The 17,744-nt window shown below is 49.9% G+C and overlaps 1 protein-coding gene across 2 annotated transcripts; it reads left to right on the top strand.

Moving 5' to 3' along the window:
- Positions 1 to 1,828: 1,828 nt before the first annotated feature.
- Positions 1,829 to 17,322, top strand: MRPS18A (mitochondrial ribosomal protein S18A). 2 transcript variants are annotated; one of them, XM_060162999.1, is made up of 6 exons: positions 1,829 to 1,953; positions 8,741 to 8,772; positions 11,213 to 11,320; positions 13,714 to 13,837; positions 14,069 to 14,138; positions 16,902 to 17,322. In XM_060162999.1, the coding sequence occupies exons 1-6, from the start codon at positions 1,842 to 1,844 to the stop codon at positions 17,044 to 17,046; spliced, it is 591 nt and encodes a 196-aa protein (XP_060018982.1). In that variant the 5' UTR covers positions 1,829 to 1,841; the 3' UTR covers positions 17,047 to 17,322. The 2 variants fall into 2 exon arrangements, with proteins under 2 accessions (XP_060018982.1, XP_060018983.1); XM_060163000.1 differs by lacking the exon at positions 11,213 to 11,320.
- The last annotated feature ends 422 nt before the right edge of the window (positions 17,323 to 17,744 follow it).

Here is a 17,744-nt window from a genome sequence, read left to right as displayed (position 1 = left end):
GAACCCGTGTCCCCTGCATCGGCAGGCGGACTCTCAACCACTGTGCCACCAGGGAAGCCCATAAGTTGCTTTTTAAAATAAAATTTGATTATATTAAATTAGGATATGATAATAAAGGGAGGGTTAGCACTCAAATACTTTAGCTCACTATGTCCAAAACAAACCCCGGGTGGGGCTCTGTTACTGCCGTGGTCCCAGTCATCCCCAGAAGTTGGGGACTTGTAAAGAAACAAGGGGTATGGCACAAGCAGGAAGGGCTCAAGGTCAACTGTACAAAAGGAAAGTATATAGAAGCTACAAGAACAGCCAAGGATTTCCTTATCCTGGCCAGAACACCTGGACCTATACACCACCAAAACCCTCTGCTCCACTCCTAATCCATGTGTCCATCTCAGTCACCGAGACTGACCTTTCTCTGGGTTTCCCCTTCCCAGGACCTGGACAGTTTCCCCTTCCCAGGACCTGTTTTTGCTGAATTTGATGTTTTAAGGAAACCCAATGCCACGTTTCTCCCACTCTCCTCACCTCTGGTGACACCACTCAAGCTCCCCATGCAGCAGCTGCTCTGCATCCTCTTAGTCCACAAGCGTGGCAGTCCCAACTGTCAGATGGACTCCTTCCCTCCCCTTCATCAGGGAATGTGCTCTGCCATTTAATGAGCCTGATTTTCCCATCCTTGAATTAGAGTAGGATAACTAGAAAATCCCCCTTCCGGTGTGGAAAAGAATATCCTAACCACAATGTGGAAGAATTGAGCTGTGAATGGCTTTCCTTTCTTATGTAGCTCTAGGGGAATATCCTATACACCCTGCAAATCCAAAAGACAGAAAACTGGGCAGCTGTGTTTTCTTTCTGGTACTACAAGCTTCTTTATTAGGCAAGTATGTCAAACTTATGAAAAGCACCTAGCACAAAGGCCATTTCAGTAACTGTGCTATTAATAAATTATGTTTATTGAGCACTTATGTTTTATCCCATCTAATCTTCACAAAAACGGTATAAAATAGGTTCTACCCATTCACTCAACAAGTATATAATGCACTCATTATGTGTCAAGCGCATAATGGATGCTGAAGCTATGAGAGTCAACCAAAAAAAACAATGTCCTTGCCGTCAAGGAGCTTACAGTCTGGTGAGGAGACACATACTACACAAACAGATGCAAAATTGCAGTTGAGTGGGGCACTAAGATGGAGAGGTATCTGGTGCTGAGAACAAATAACAGGGAGGTTAAGGAAGACTCTAATGTGGAAGTGAAGTTTGAGCTGAGCCCTGAGAAATTTTACCAGTAGCCACAGAGCAGGCAGAGGAAATAGCTGAGCAAAGGCCCTGGGGCCAAAGGGAAGCGCCAAGTTATGAGAATGAAAGACGCGCGGGGAGTGGGGTGGGGGTGGTATTAACTCTATCCCAGGTCTGCGGGATACCTGATGTTCCAGAACCATTGTTTCTAACCATTTCAACTGCTCTGGTACAGACTTAAGCCCAGCCTCAAGAAGCTGAAAATCCACATCTCACTTTAAGAGAAGAAAAAGTTTTAAAGAAATAGGAGCAGTGCATGTGATTTTACCGAAGAAGCCCGCCAGGGAACGAAAGCGACCTTGGGAACTTCGAGGACTGGCAGACAGGAGCTAAAGATCTCCCTAGACTCTCGGAACAAAGCACAGGCTTCACACAACGCCGCACCGTTTTCCTCAAAGCGGGAGAGGTGAGGAAATGGAAGTAACGGACAAGAATAACGGAGCTAGAAGCCCACAGGACGCAAGCTTCCGGCCCACCACTGCGGCTGCGCGCGCGCCGTTCCGGAAGCGGAAGTGCACAAGAGGTCAGCGTTGGTTTTCAAGATGGTGGCCCTCAATGTGCTGGTGTCCGGCTGCGGACGGGTGCTCAGAGGGCTCCTGGCAGGCCAGGCCGCGACCAGCCGGGCCCGGCCTCCAGCTCGCGGGTTCAGGGAAGGTGAGTCCTGGGTCCTGGTGACCTCCCAGCGTTGAAGAGGAGAAGCAAAGGTTGCTTCCTTCTGCCCCCGTGCTCCCCTCATTCCCTTTCCTTCAGGTGGTTCCGAAATGCCGGAGATGCTTGGGCTCCGAGAGTGCTTGCAGTTCCCTTCCAGACCCTGATGCTGTTACTTTGACCTCCCACCCATCGTGATTGTCCTCATGCGTGGGGACGGGGGAGGGGGATGGAGATCGGAGAGAAAAGCCTACTTAGTTAGCAGGGGCAGAAGAGAAACCTGCCCCAGGGTTCAGGAAAGTTTTTGGTTAGGGTCTGCGTGTTAATTCCCCGTTCCGTATTCGCCGAATCGCCGCCTCCTTCATTAAAGAATTCCTGCGCCATCGGGGAAGGACATCTGGATAACCTCCCCCGGGCCTCCCTTTCCAGTTTCTCATCTGAAAATGCTGTAATCAGATGGCAGCTTTTTCTGCCTGGGCCGCTAGTCTGAGAAGTGGAAGCTAAGGTGGAAAGACCATTGAACAGTTGAAACAGAGGCATATGCTGGATGGTGGTTTTGCTTTTCATTAATCTTAAGTATGGAAAAGCAGCCTGATTCTAGTATTGCACCGAGAGCTTACTGAAGGCCAAGTGCTGTACTTCAAGCTGTTAAGGGATTCTGGAGGAAAAAAAATATAACCCTTTTCCTGAGAATTTAGGTTCTAATAAGATGATATGATACACTCCAATAAATGCAAGTTAGGTATTAGGTATTTACTTGCGGAAGTACAGGGAGATTAGGTTACCGGCAACAGCAAATCGAATTGGAAGTTTTCATGAAGGGGGCGTGTCTTTAAAAGGCTCATAAAAGGATGGAATCTGGCAGAGAGTGAAGAGGTCTTTCAGGACATAGTCTTTGTGCACTGCTGGAAGCAGGAAAGGATGAGTGATGTGCAATAGAAGTGAAGTGGTTTTGTGTGTGTGTGAGTGTGTGTTTTTAAGATCTGGTGTAGTATTGACCAGCATATCCTTTAACTAAAGCTGAGAAGAATCCAGAGGAAAATAGTGAGCATTTTTGCCAGGGGGACCATAAAAGTCCAAAAAGAAGAGCCTAATGAAGAGAGCATTGGATTTGTCTCAGAAAAGGTGTCTTTTTTTAGCTTTCAAACAGCAATTTCAATAGAGTGGCATACAAGGAACCCAGTTTGGGGAAATGAGAGAGATAGTTCATGAAGAAATGAATAGGTGTGTTTGAAAAATTTAGCTATAAAGGGAAGATGGAACATTTGCTAGAAAGAACAACAAAATCCAGATACTGCCTGGTTAGCATTAGATAAACTAATTCATTGATAAAGAAAGACAACAAAGAGGTGTCTTGGATAAGGTGTTTCATCTGTTCCCATGCTGCAAAATAGGCATACGCCCATAACATTTTTGAGGGCGTCTACCAAGTGTCAAACACTAACGGCTGCAATTCACTTATCCTTTATGAAATCAAAAGTTGAAAACAGTTTTTTGCTATGTCCCCAGAGGATAAGCAAGCGGAAGAGTTTTGATTTCTTACAAAGGAATATTTGAGATTAGAATTTTTCAGTTGGAGAGTTTGTGAAATGCTGGGCTCTATGATGAGATGGGTGTTTGAAGTCTTCCTTGCCATAAATACCTGGTAGCTTCTCTGTGTTACTGTCAGACCTAAAGGCTAAATAATTGAATTTATGTGATCTTACATGAAGGCATTACCATATTTTATATTTTTCTTGAGAACCACCTATCTCCAAAGCCTTTAAATGAAAAAAAAAACAAAAAAACAAAAAAAACTTGATATTCTATCCATTATGTGTAAGGCATAAAGAATTACACATAAAGCTAATTTTGACTGGTCCCAGCTGGTATATTTGACACACAAATCATATTGTACACATAGAATTTAAAGTCATGGAGAGGAAGGTGGGTGTCTTGCTGAAAATATTCAAGCATTCTACTTTTCAGAGTATCAGATAGTACTTCCTTAATTTTAGTCAGAGTTCATGGGCACTCAGCACCACTCCTCCTGCCTATAGAATCTCTCTGTCTGAAGCAGTGATTCTCAATTGGGGGCAGTTTTGTCCCTCAGGGAACATTTGGCAATGTCCAGAGACATTTTTGGTTGTCACAGCTGGTGCTCATGGCATGTGGTGGGTAGAAGCCAGGGGTGCTGCTAAGCATCTTCCAGTGCACAGGATAGCCCTCCACCACAAAGAACCACCTGGCCTGAAATATGGATCCTGCTGCTGTTGAGAAAGCCTGGTCTAAAGTTTGACAGAGGGACACACAAAACCAAAAAAGATAATTACAGAAGAAGCAAGACTAAAGGAAGACAAAAAATGGAAGTTGTGGTTTACTAAGTGCCTGCTGCAAACACTGCTAGGTTCTCCACGTACACTTATTCAGTCTTCTCAACAATCCTTAAAGGTGAATATTACAGGCATTTTTACAAATGAGGAAATCCGGTCCAGAGGTGTTGGGTAGCTGCCCAATATCACACAGCTAGTAAGTAGTAGAGTTGGAAGAACAACCAGCACTTTTCCCTCCAATACCATCACCTTGGTATTCCGTAGCAGGGCTTCTGCATGGTTCCCTCCCTTCCCTGAAAGCTCTTGTCAGTTAACTTGCTGGAGACCATTTAGTTTCATGATTGACACTGTTAGACCTAGCAAAGGTTAGACCTTGTTCCTGCCTTGTCACTCTTAGAGCCCTTGTGAAGGAATGCATTTAAAACAAGAAAAAATAAACACATATGACTATCTGAATTAACAGTAATGATCTATCAGACCCTCAGAGCAGAGTGTGTTGAAAAGGAATAAAGGCTGAAGGGAATTTTCTTCATCTTTTCCTAAGGGAGCTTTCTGGAGGACTTAGCATTTCAGACAAGGATATGCCCGGCAGGATGGGCATTCTTACAGGTAAAAGCTTTGAGAGAGGAGTGAGCAAATTGGGGCCTTTAAAGAATTCAAAAGACATAGTCCAGGGACTTCCCTGGTGGCGCAGTGGTTAGGACTGTTCCAAGTGCAGGGGGCCCGGGTTTGATCCCTGGCCAGGGAACTAGATCTCACATGCATGTTGCAACCAAGAGTTCACATGCCACAACTAAGGAGCCCACGTGCCGCAACTAAGGAGCTGGCGAGCCACAACTAAGGAGCCCGCCTGCCGCAACTAAGACCCAGTGCAACCAAATAAATAAATAAATATTAAAAAAAAATAAAGACATAGTCCAGAGTAACCTGCTAGTGGAAGGAGATTTTTATGTAGCAGTACGACTCCTTATTTGAAGGATAGTGCAGAGAGACATTCCCTCAGAGGTCCAAGGGAAAAGGAAGGGGTAGGTGATGAGAGAATCAGAAAACTTTAGTGGCAGAATTAAAGATGAACAGAAGGGAGCAGAGCTTGAGCGAGGAAGGAGTTTGAGAGAAGTAGTCAATGGCCATACTTCCCAAACATGCGCTCTACTCCCTGACCCTACATAAGATTGTTGGTGCTACCGTTTAGCCACGTTGCCATTCGGTTACTCCATCCCTTCATACTCTACTTGGGACTTGGTTTCCATGGAGCCTTTCCAAGAAGGACCTTGGTCTCTGGGCACTTCCTGCAGCAGTGCCCTCCACTCCTCGTCATTCTGCTCTCCTCACTTCCTCCTTTACTAAACAGCTGGGTCTTTATCCTGCTGCAGTTCACTGTGTCTGTGTTTATGTGGCCATCGAGGTCTTTTTGCGTTCACTGCAATCTCACCTCGATGCTGTTTGCTCTAGACACACTTCAGTTATCTTGGACTCCATCCTAGGTGAGTATTTACTGAAGTACTCAAAGGACCTCTTTATGAGGCATGGACTTTGTTAGAGTGAGATTCCCTTGCTTGGTTTAGTTCTCTTTTCTCCTCTAGGGCAAAGACTGTGTCTCCTGGTAGGCTGGAGCTCTCCATAGTGGGTGGAGCCCGGCTGTACACTCCATGGGTACTCAGCAAATGTGTTGCCTCCTATGGCACAGATTATTTGATGTGTATGAGAAGTGCCTATCTTAGAAGATTTTGGCCCTTAATTCTAGTTTAGGAAACTGCTTCGTATCTTTCCTTAGTTTACTTGATACAGCCGTATCTCAGAACACAAGAGCAATTCCATCTTTTCCTAAACAAGTTTTCAGTTAGTGACTAACAGTTTTTTAGTCCAGCTTTTCTTAGCCACCCCCACTTCTGTTGAACGGAGAGGAGGCCAGGAACAAATGGATATCAGGTTTTGTTTGGTTTTGACATGTTTTTGTATGCATGCTGAAAAGCAATACTATTTTGATTCCTAACTCCTGTTTTCAGAGACTTGAAATCTCCTAGGGCCTCTTCAGGCTCCGGTGGGCCCTCTGCCCCTGCACTGAGACACCGCCCTGACCAATCTCTGTCCTGTATGAGTTCTCCAGTCATTCCTTCTCATTTGACGAATTGTCTCTATTAGATAGGCATCTGCCTATTGTTTTACCCACTGACTTATAGTGAGATGATTCACTGGCTCAGAGTTGCTGTGTGGGGAGCTCATTAACAGTGGAGCTTGCTACGGGCTTTGATCTCTCTTCCAGGGGCCAGTGGAATGACTTCAGGGTTTGGTTCTTTGCCGGGAGTGATGTGTGTTTTGCTAGACTTGTTTACTTGATGGTTAGGACCCAAGTGCCTCCACCTAGAGGGGAAGCACATGTTTGTCCGCTTCGTTTCAGGGCACTGTTCTCACGCTGACTTGAGTGGTACCAGAGTGGGTCTCTCCTTTTGTTTCCTATCCGGATTCTTAAAAACTCGCCCCCCACCTGTTGTTGCTCAGATTGGGTCACCCTCCGTCCCTCTTCCAACTTGGTTTTTGCAAATTTGCAAAGTTTCCGGGGTGCCTGGCAGCCCTGCTGGGCTAGGGCTGCGTCCTTCTGCCTCCCTACTTTTGTAGCTGACACAGTGCAGTGACCATCTCCCTGCAGCTGTGCTGGCCACCAGACTGAGTACCAGTTTGAGTCTCACCCACATCCCATTTAGGCTGGTCTCTCTTCGAAACAAGTTGATCTTTGCAGTGACACATTTTCTCTTAGGGAGAGAAACCTAGTTTGTCTTTGAATTGATTAGTATACAGTGTTCTCTGGAGAAAGCCTCGGGGCCTTTCTGGCCATTGTTACTCCTTTGTGTGTGTGGAGTTGAAGTTGAGAGGCTCTCAGGTTGGTTGGTTGAAGTAATGAGTCTTTATGAATGGCCTTGCCCAGAAAACAAACGGGGGACAATTCCAGGCAATCTGTGTCCAGTTTGGTGTCAGTCACAAAGCTCAGTGATCACAGATGCTGCTGTGGGCCTCCAGGTGGGTTAGAATTGCCTCACTTTTTTTTCTTAGACATTTTCGTTCTCTCTTTTTACTGTTTATTTTTTATTGCAAAGGCAGTACATGTTTATTTTAGAAACTTCAGAAAATCACCTCCTCCCATCCCTGAGGGAAAACCAGTATTACCATTTAGGTGCGTAGCTGTAGGGGTGTGTGAGCTTCCTGTAATCCATGTCTAATTGTATGTACACTTACGGAAGCGTTTCCAGGGCAAGGTCCGTAACTTTCATTAGATTCACAAAGTTAACCTTAGGCTCTTTCTAATCTGGCTAGGGCTGAGTAGAACGAATTGTGGTAGCCAAGCTACTGTTAAAATATGGTTTTACTATTTGGGGAGACAGTTTGCAGCCTAGTATGTGCACTCATGTTTTCTGTTACAGTAGTTAGCAGTCAGAAGGGCATTATGAGAAGTATTTTGCTCCCTAGCCTTTATGGAGCATCTGTGGTATGCGTTCCTATGCTAAAAGCCATGGCTTCTTTCTCTAAAGAAACTGAGAGACCAGGGAGAATCTCCAAGAACTTTATATTTGATTCTATTTGCCGAATGTGGGTTATTAGCTTGGTTCTTCCTTTGGATATTGTTGAAGTTGTCTTTCTGCATCCTGGTTAAGTAAGAGGAAATATGTACAGCCTGGCTTGCGTGCCTGTGTGCGTGCGGCTTAATTGTCTTGCCCTCGGGTTCTCTTCTGACTGCCTCAGCGAAGAGCTGAGGGAGGCCCTCTCAGTGCGGAACTGCAGCACTCTCTGCAGTTCTGCCTGGACCCCATATCTGCAGGCCCCTCATTCCCACCTCTCCCATCACCTCTCTCCGGTGTGGATAACAAAATGCACCCCTACAGGGAGAGGATTTGACTCGCACAGCTGCCCTTGTACAGCTTGTACACAAGGCTCTCAGGATGTTTTAGGAGTGAACTGGTCTCATTACCTAGCCACCGTGGGACCCCTGGAGCAGTGTTAGCTCAGTGCTGTATCTTAGATTGCAAACTCGTCAAGGTCAGGAACCATATTTGTCTGGTTCTCCTAATGAAAGAACATATGCGATGGGTATTTTTGAAGGTCTTTTAGCGGCTTCTGCCCACTTCCCACCCCCCACCTTCAACCCTCATCTCTTAGGCCATTGTTGCTAGCCACAGTAGGGCAAGGTCTTGCCAAGTACCTTGGATGGAACCAAGATTAATCTCAGAAAGGCAGAAACAGTGTGGAGACCCTTAATCCCAGACAGATAATATGATGTGGGCATCTGGGCTTGCCCCCGCCCATCCTCCAGGGCACAGAGCCTTGGCACTGGGAGGTGAACCCTGCATACTTCCTTTTCCAGGTCAGGGCTGTGGGAGAGTGCAGAGAGAGGGCTCCGTTTTTCTGCATGTGTAAAGTTTGAGCTGTTACTTGAAACTCCCTGTTCCTTATTAAATGGCTGACCTAGTTTTTCCCCTTTATCTCTGTAGTGGTGGAGATCCAAGCAGGGAAGACAACTATAGTAAGTATCATCGAGTTGGCCACTTCTAACATCTTTAATGCTTGGAGCTGCCTGGCTGCTCCTCTGAGGGAGGGTGGGAGGCCCCAACTGGACTCCTGGCTTCAGGATCTGCTCCCTCTGTGACCATAAATCCCACAGTCTACTATTTTCAACCTGTGTGTGAGAGTGTGGTTAATCAGGAACAGTTGCTGTGCCTGGACTAAGACATCTGTTACTTGATTAAAGTGGCCCTTTGTATGACAAGAGCTCATAGGTATTTGCTGATAATGTTCTTTGGCGGGTGATAAGTCAGTTTTCCAAAGGGGAAAACTAAGGTAATGACAAGACTAGAGAGAGTAGACCCTGGGCGAGGAGCCTGGATCTTTCCTTTCTGCCTAGAATGACTAAGCTACTACTCCTTCAGTGATGTAGTTAGAAGGTGACACTCTCTGGGCCCTGGGCTCATAGCTGGCACCCTGTCTTCTCTGTTGGTGAGAAAGCTAGCACAGTTCTTCACCCACCTACTCCCCCCTCCCTCACTGGGCCTATCTCACCTCCCTTCCTCTGGGAGTCATGGGGCCTAGATTATCCTATAATCCCTAAAAGACAACGTTGTTTTCACACGGACTTCCACGCCTCCAAGAAATCCTCAACCACTCCACCGAGTTTCCAGAAGCCTCTGTAGCTTCCATGTCAAGCAGGGATTTAACCCTCTGGCGGCCAGTCAAGACCAGTCCTCCCTAAGGCCTTCTTATCCCCAGGACAAGCCTTAGGGTTCCGTCTTTGGGTCTTCCCCAGAACACGCCCTCAGCCTTTTTACTGCTTAGCCCCAAAACAGTTCTTTCTAGGGGGATCCCATTCCCTTAGGGCACCTTTTTTGGTTCCCTTATCTAAAGCCAAAACAAGTATTCACCCTTTAAACTCCATGCTGGTGGACAGAAGCACGTCTGGCTTTTGAGTGTGAAGAGTGTTTTTCCTGTGGGGCATGAATTTGCTATTTGTGGAATGAACACAGAAGTATGTGGCCCCATGAGAGCCCTTGGGGGAGGTAACCCAGCCATGCCTGGAGAGGCGCTGCCATGGCTGACTTTGGGTATTACTCTCCGGGGTCTCACTTTCTTCATCAGTAAAATAAGATCATGATTCTGCCCTCACTAGGTTGTGGGGTTAAATGAGATGATACATGTGGACCATTATTAGCACAGAGCCAGGCCTATAGTGGGGAGTCAATAAGTGTTAGCTCTCCCCCACCAGGCCCACCTTGACCCCCTCCCAAGTCCTTCCATGTACCTGCACATTTTCCCTAGCGCACTTTCCCCTTTCTGGCATAGCTGTGGTGGCCTTGGCAGAAGGGTAGTAACAGCACCCTGCACGGCCAAGCCTTGCTTCTGGCCCCCTTTGCCTTCTGCCAGTTCTTCCCTGGGAGACAGTGTTGCTTCCCTCCCAGAGTCTCTCAGACCTGTCCCAACATCACACAATCTGTGGCCTCAATCAGCAGGGCTTTCTAAACTCCCCTTCTTGCAATTGGAGCTGATGCCCAGATCATTGGTTTATTGAGCTTAGTAATTCCAAGGCTGTGTCACAGGATACAGCAGCCATGGAGGAGGTCACTTCACATGTGGCCTCAGCACGGTTTGAGAGGTGGAATCCAGAGTGATAAGAGGAGGAGAGCAGGGGAATGTATCCTCCCCTCTGTGTTTTTAGAGAGAGGGGGGAGGAGGAGAGCGCACACAGTTGTCTGCTTGTATAGGCCTAGACCAGCTTTCTCAGCCTGGTGCTGCTGGCGTTTTAGACTGGCTGGTTCTGTGTTGTGAGTGAGGGCTGTCCTGTGCATGTAGGGTGGTGAGCACCTTCCCTGCTAGAGGCCAGTAGCACTCCATCCCCCCGTGGGGATGATCAGAAATGTCTCAGACATTGTCCAGTGTCCCCTGGACCCTGTTTTTAGGCAACCCTGCCTGGTTGAGAACCACTGGCAAAAACTTACCTCTGTCAGATAAAACTGGAAACTGCAGTTTCCTCTGAGAAGGACACGCAGGATGGGAGGGAGACTTCCTTTCAACTCCACATCCCTGCACAGTTTGAAACTTTCTACCATGTGCATTTATTGCTTTTTCCCAAAGGAGAGAGAGGGAAGCATAATGTTCTGGAGTTTTTGTCTTTTTGAGGAAGGAAAGGTAGCATTCAGCTGATAGAGCAAACCCCTCCCTCTTGCCACCAGCATTAAGTTCAGTTTCTACTACCCTTGCAGACCATCAAACCCATCTCTGTGGCTACTCCAAGGTCCATTGTCCAGCAGCTATGGAATCAGCACCACAATTCAGGCAGAGAGACCCATTAGCTACTCGCCTGAGGCCCCCAGAGATGAAGTCTCACCAGCACTCCTACCACTCGGGGGGTTGTTTGAGGATGAGAGGCTCTGCACAGCCCTCTCCCTCACAGGCTCTCTTTCTCTGCCTTCTAGATTGAAGGCCGAATCACAGGGACTCCCAAGGAAAGTCCAAATCCCCCCAACCCCTCCGGCCAGTGCCCTATCTGCCGCTGGAACCTGAAACACAAGTATAACTACGAGGTGAGTCTGGGCACAGACACACATGTCTGCGCGTCTTGGAGCTCGTGTTCCCTGTGGGCTTAAGCAGCATCTCATGGAACCACCAAGACAGAAGCATTTTGTCCAGTTTTAAAAATGCTCAGGCTCCACCTCCAGATGTTTCTGTTGGCCTGGGGTGGAGCCCAGCCATCATTATATTTTAAAGCTCCCCAGGTGATTCTAATGTGCAGCGAGGGTGGAGAGTCACTGACTTAGTTCATGGTCTGGTTGCGGTCGATTCAGACCACCAGGGCCCTGGAGCCCAGTCTCGTAGGGCTGTGTTCCCAGCGGGGTGGAATCAGAATCTGAGCTTGGCTTTCCTCCTTTTATAATGAGGACATCTCTGGAGAGTCCTTACTATGATCTGGGGATATATCATTCTCTTTCCATATCGGAGCTACAGAGACCCCTGTTTGCTGTAGGTCTTCTAGAGCTGTTGTTTCACAGAGAGATGACAAGAGTGAACAACAATAGGTGAGTTGTACGGGGTGCTGCTCTGTGTGTAAGCACCTATGGGGCATAATTCACTTAGTTTTCCCAATATCCCTGTGAAGTAGGTACTATTTTCATCCTTGTTTTACAGATGAGGAAATTTGAGGCATGACCTTGTTAATGAACAAGTTAATGAACTTGCCTCAGATCACCCACCCAGCTAGTAAGTATCAGAGCTGGGATGCACACTCTGGGGCTACAAAACCCAGGCAGAGCCTATGATCCCAGCTACTACTCTATATCATGTCTAGAGATGGGGCGGGCCTGGGGGAAAGGACGCAGCCCTGGAGAAATCCATACTTCCCCTTTAGCATTCTATTGGTGACATTAAGCAACCCTGTTTTTAGGTTTCAGGTGATTCAGACTCTGGGCCAGTTTGACCTGCAGGTTGTTCCTATGCCCCTCTGTGGAATGGGATGACTAAGGGCAGAGATCCCGGTCAGGTGGTCAGAGCAGGAGAGGCCACATGTCCACGGGATCTGAACAGAATGACCCAACTAATCTCCTGGGCTGGGAGCCTTGGCTTCAGGCCACCCCGGGGTGGGGGTGGGGGTATTCTTTTGACCTGTCCCGGCCCTTCCGCTGATGGCCACCTGGAGTAACAGGGAACTTGCAGGCCACGGGGCACTGCTCTCAGCTTCTTGTGACATGGAAGTTAGTGGGGTCCTGGCCATACTTAGAATCCCAGCTGTGAATAGAGAGGTGAACCCCACACCTGCCTGATCACCATGGGGCACTCTTCCTACGAGCCATTTCCAGGAAATGGACTTGGCTCTGTTTATCAAGCAGAAGAAATCCAGTCCCCTCCAAGGTAAAGGCTAAAGAAGTTGTTTTCCTTTTACCCCTTTCCGCTCAGGGCACTGCCACTTTGAGCTGCACAAAGCTGTCAGCCTTTTTGGCAGCCTGAAGTGGGGGCACTGGGGCTGTGAGACCAGTGTATTATCCCTGGATAATCCAATCCAAGTTCTTTTCATCAGAGTCTGGAGATTACAGGGGTGGCATTTGGGGGCCTGGGTCCCCCGGGAGCTTTCCAGTGATTAAAACAAACCTGCCGTTATACAGCGAGGTACCTGCCAGGGCAGCGAGTCAGTTTGAGGACCAGGACCATGGAGATAGGCATGCCAGGCCCCTCCGGGTCAGGTGGGCGACTTTTCTTTAACCCTCTCAGCCATGCTGTGAGAGTTGGGAGGGGACGTGGTCTCTCTTGATTCTGATTCTTAATTCTTGACTCTCTCCTTGACTCATCCAAAGCAGTCTGATGGTTCAAAGGAAGCCCAAGAATCCATTTACATCTGGTCACAGGGGGCTTAGAAGATGTGGGATTTAACCTTGCAACCTGGCCCCATCCTCAGCTTGTTGCTGCCTGGGGCTTCAGAGGGCATGGCACAAGGTCGAGGGGCTCTCTGTGGGTCTTCTGGGCTGTGGCATGTAGACTCTGGGGGCGGAAATGGTACAGGTTTTCCCTGTTGTGCAGAAGTACATGACATACCCCCTACGCCACCCAAGGAGGAGAACACACCTTTCATCACCAGGAAAGATACCGTGGGTGCATGAAATCTTGTTAACCTTCTTGAAGAGTTCCTGTTCTCTAACCTAGTCTATCGGAAGACTTATCTCATGGAGGAGCTGAGAGGACTCTTGGGGTTGGTAATGGGGTCAGGAAATCTTGCTAAGTTGGGATTGAACCTTTGTTAGGGTGGAGATAGCAGGCCCGCGTGCAGAGCTCTGTGGGGAGGGAGTGGCCTCAGGTCTGTTCCGGGGGAGCCTCAGCCTCTGGCAGTGCCAGGGTACAGCAGCCTCCCCTGGAGGCCGCTTAGCCCTGGCTCCCCAGCAGCAAGTGCCTGTCCAGAGGACCCTCATCTCCTGTTTTCCGTTTCCACTAGGATGTTCTGCTGCTCAGTCAGTTCATCCGGCCACACGGGGGCATGCTGCCCCGAAGGGTCACGGGCCTGTGCCAGGAAGAGCACCGCAAGATTGAGGAGTGTGTGAAGATGGCCCACCGAGCAGGTAGAAAGCACCTTGGGCTAAGAGGGGCAGAAGTAGGCTGTGGGCACCATTTCCACCCTCCAGCTGCCCCGTGTTCCAGCCCCTCCTGAAAGGGCAATGGGTATCCAGAGGCTTCATTATACTCACCCCCTAGTGCCAACCTCCCACCCCCTTGGGCTTTCCCTCCAGCCCCCAAGAGCTACACAGGGAGTTGCAGAGACCATCCCCTTAAATGCTTTTCTCTCCACTCAGGTCTGCTCCCAAATCACAGACCTAAGCTTCCAGAAGGATTTGTTCCAAAGAGCAAACCCCGACTCAACAGGTAAGCAGGTAACCTGGGCTGGGGAGGCTCTCTCCTGGAGTTCGTTCCACAGTTCAGGAAAGCTGGAGCATTCCATCCCTTCCAGCCTAAGCACCCACCCCATCAGTCCAACCACTGTGTACGCTTCTGTTACTCTCCCCTGCCGGCCTCAGCCTCTTTCCTTGTCCCTCCCCAGTAGGGCACTTAGCACAGGGGTAAGAAGGGTAAGAAGGTCGTTGTTGGGCATTAGAATGTGCTAATCTTCTGTTTATGACATCATACTGAGTTGCTATGGGAATGTCAGAGCACTTCTGCAAACTTTCTGTAATAGCACTGGGGTTATTAAAGGGCAAAATGAGGCCTTAGAAATAGAAATGGGAAGGCTGTCTGGGGCAGGGCCACTGTACATAGCTGCGCAAATCGTACACTGCAAAACTTTAAGGCAGCATCCAGGTAGACTAGATTGTGAATGGTGCTCCCTAGAGTTGTGCAGTTAATGACCTGCACAGCTGCACATGGTATCCCATGAGGTCCTGAGGTTTTATAGAGGAGGAGAGGAAGTCCCCTAGGTCCTAGAATCAGTCAGTCTGCCTTTCAGCCTAAGCAGGGTGGCCCCCTCTGGTGTAGAAATAGATTCCTGTCTAACACTTAAACAGCTGTCTCTGACATTACCACACTCACATACTCCTAGAACTATAATACCGCCTGGTTGAGAGTAGATCCAGGTCTGTAAAATCGATGTTGGTATTTCTTCTTGTTCTCCCGTATCGTATCAATAAACCCCCTGCCTTCAGCCTGTCCCGCTGCCACTGGAATTGCACTCTGTGGTTAAAGCAAAGCAAGATACCCCACCCCCAGCAAATCTCCTAGGCTGATCCCCAACAGAACCCAGGCATGGAGGATGAGAGGCCAGGAAGATACTAGCCATGGATTGCTGGGCTGGGGGTGCAGGGCCAGAGCTGGGTCTTCACTGACGCCTCGCCAACACCCTGGCCCCTTGCCCATCTCCACCTGCACCTCCCACACTGCTAGCTGGGCCATCTGCCAGCAGCCCTGGAGGAACGGGACATATTAACCTCTTCCTGTCTTTCCCAAATGTGCTGCGGACCTTTTGGGGGTTGAGCCCCCCGCTACCCTGACTCGTTAAGAGACAAGCAGCAGGCCTAAGGACACAATCCATCCTTCCTTTGAAGCAAAGCCAGGCTCCCTCCCATATATCCCTCCCATATATCCGGTGTCCTTTAACGTGACACCGGATTGATGATGCGTGGGGGCTCTTGGGTTGCAAAGGCCACCCTGGCTACATGGGAGGCTGATTCCTTACAAGGGACTTTATGATTCCATCCAGAGGTCCTTGAGCTGCCATGCACCGGCCGGGCCCGGGGGAGCCATGCGTCCTCCTTCCCCACTCCTTCAGGAGAGGTAGGAGGAAGGAGCCTTGGTTCTTAGAGCTGGAGTGTTCCCAGAGAGCCGTCCGGAGGCCCTCAGCCCCCTCCCCTGCCAGGTGGCTCCTCCTTGTGGCACAAGCATCAGGCCCAGGGCCAGCTGAATCCCAGCTTCCCTGGGGTCTCTCCAGGGTGGGAGGGGCAGGGAGCCTTTAGGGCAGCAACTATGGAGAGCCTGGTGAGCCTCGGGATCTGGGGTCTTCAAACCCAAGGAGCAACCCTTTGGGGGAGGCTGCTCCCACACCCCACCTCTTCACCCACCCTTCTGAAGCCTGGGAAATGCCAGCACAGGGGCCTGCCAGGTCCCAGCACCACCAAAGGCATCCCTGGGGCCAGCCTACTGCACAGAGGCCTCCCTGCTGGGGCACTGACAGCCACAGTGGACATGGGGAAGCCCTCTCCTGCTGGCCCACCTCGCACGTGGCATGGAGGCCAATACCACCCACAGCTTTTACTTCCTCTCAAAGCTCAGAGCAGAAGACACAGGTCCAGGGGAGCTCAGTTGAAATGTATAAATCAGCAGTCATTTTTTCACTCTTAGCTAAAAATTTTCAGCCATGGTTATTAATTTTTTTAATTAAAACCTCTCATTTGAGGGTCTCTAGAAGCGGCTGGGTTGAGCCCTAACCTAGTGTGGAAGCAGGGGAGGATCCTGGCCTCTGCCATGGCTGAGCTTTCAGGACGAAGGGTGGGCCTCTCTGGACAGGATCCAAGTTTCGTTCTGGACGGAGTAAACCCCAGTCCCAGCCGGCATGAGCCACTTTTCCGGGAACTATCAGGGCCCTGCTGCCATCCCCAAAGGAGGCAAAAGGACTATGGGTGGCAGCCATCTTTCCCCACCCCACCCCCTCCTACTTACAAGAACCTTCCTGGCCCCCATCATGGGTTGGGTGAGGGGCAGGGATCCTCTACGAGTTATGGCTGCCTAGGCTTGTTCCCTGAAGGCTGGGGTGGCAGAGTGAGCCAAGTGGGGGAGAGGGAAGGATTCCTCCAGGCCCTTACATCAGCCTCTCCTCTCCCCGTGACTGGGCCACAGAGGGATGATCTGCTCTCTGAGCAGCCTCTTCCTCCACCTCCTCCCCCAGCAAATATACACAAACACTGACGACTCATAAAGATCCAGGAAGCGTGTGGCCTTGTGCTGCCTGACCCTGGCCACACACACCTGCGGCAGCAGGAGCCCAGCCCATCTGTTTACAGCATATTCAGCAGTTGCTCCCAGGAAAAGCCCTTCTCAAGAAAGGAAAACTGGTGAAAGGGTTTGGTTGGCCAAGCGCGGCTTGGGCCTGAGGAGGCCATGCCCACGGTCCCACAGCCACCTCTCATCCTCGCTCCACAGGTACCTCACCCGCTGGTCTCCCCGCTCCGTCAAGCCCATCTACAACAAAGGCCACCGCTGGAACAAGGTGCGCATGGCCGTGGGGTCCCCCCTCCTGAAGGACAACGTCTCCTACGCGAGCAGGCCTTTGGTGCTGTATCACTGACTGAGAGCACGGCCTCCCGAGAGCCGGCCGTGAGCTCATCCTGCACTCCCGCCCCATCCCACCAGGGTGGCCCGGCTCCTCCAATGTGGATGGCACGAGGGCTAGCAGGTCCAACACTAGTGCCCTGGGCCTGCTTTGCCACAGAGCTGGGCGCTGGGTGCAGGTGGGGCAGTCGAGTCCCCAGGCAGCTGCTGTGGTCTTGTGACTGGCCTGGGCTCATTGCTGGTGGACAGGAGCTTTGCCCACAGGAATGTTATAAACCAGGCTTGTACTCACCCACTGGGTGTGCGCCCACTGCTTGGGAAGTGCGGGGGGCTCAACCCGTTTCCGGCCAGTTACTGAGCATTAAGTCACTGATCTCTTGTGATGGGCCACGTGAATGCAACAGGGGAGTTCACGGGCCAAACAGGTTCCCTTCCTCTCTATTGACAGCTGTTAGCTTTTTGGCCAGGGGGGCTGCAAGGAGGAGGTAAGTTAGGCTGCCTGGCCCATGTGCAGCTCTCATCTGAGTCCAGGAAGCTGCCCTCCTCAGAGGGCTCCTGGCTGTCACCTCCCCCCTGCCATTTCCTCCCACCTTTCTCTCTCGTTAGCACATTCCAACCCTCTGCCACTTGCTCTATTTGAGCTGGGCCTCTCCTCAGCCTGGACACCAGATGGAGGTGGAGATGAGGGGAGGCAGCAGCACAGAACAAACAGAC

The sequence above is a fragment of the Lagenorhynchus albirostris genome, chromosome 10, assembly GCF_949774975.1.
Source record: "Lagenorhynchus albirostris chromosome 10, mLagAlb1.1, whole genome shotgun sequence".
Taxonomy (NCBI): domain Eukaryota; kingdom Metazoa; phylum Chordata; class Mammalia; order Artiodactyla; family Delphinidae; genus Lagenorhynchus; species Lagenorhynchus albirostris.
Note: the sequence above shows the minus strand (reverse complement) of the source record. Positions and strands in the feature narration are given on the sequence as shown.

What these genes read in the sequence shown, in the direction of transcription:
- MRPS18A (XM_060162999.1), top strand. Translation starts at nt 1,842, where the DNA reads ATGGTGGCCCTCAATGTGCTGGTGTCCGGCTGCGGACGGGTGCTCAGA. An exon ending in AACACAAGTATAACTACGAG is followed by an intron (nt 11,321 to 13,713) that starts GTGAGTCTGGGC and finishes CGTTTCCACTAG; the next exon opens with GATGTTCTGCTGCTCAGTCA. An exon ending in AGCAAACCCCGACTCAACAG is followed by an intron (nt 14,139 to 16,901) that starts GTAAGCAGGTAA and finishes CTCGCTCCACAG; the next exon opens with GTACCTCACCCGCTGGTCTC.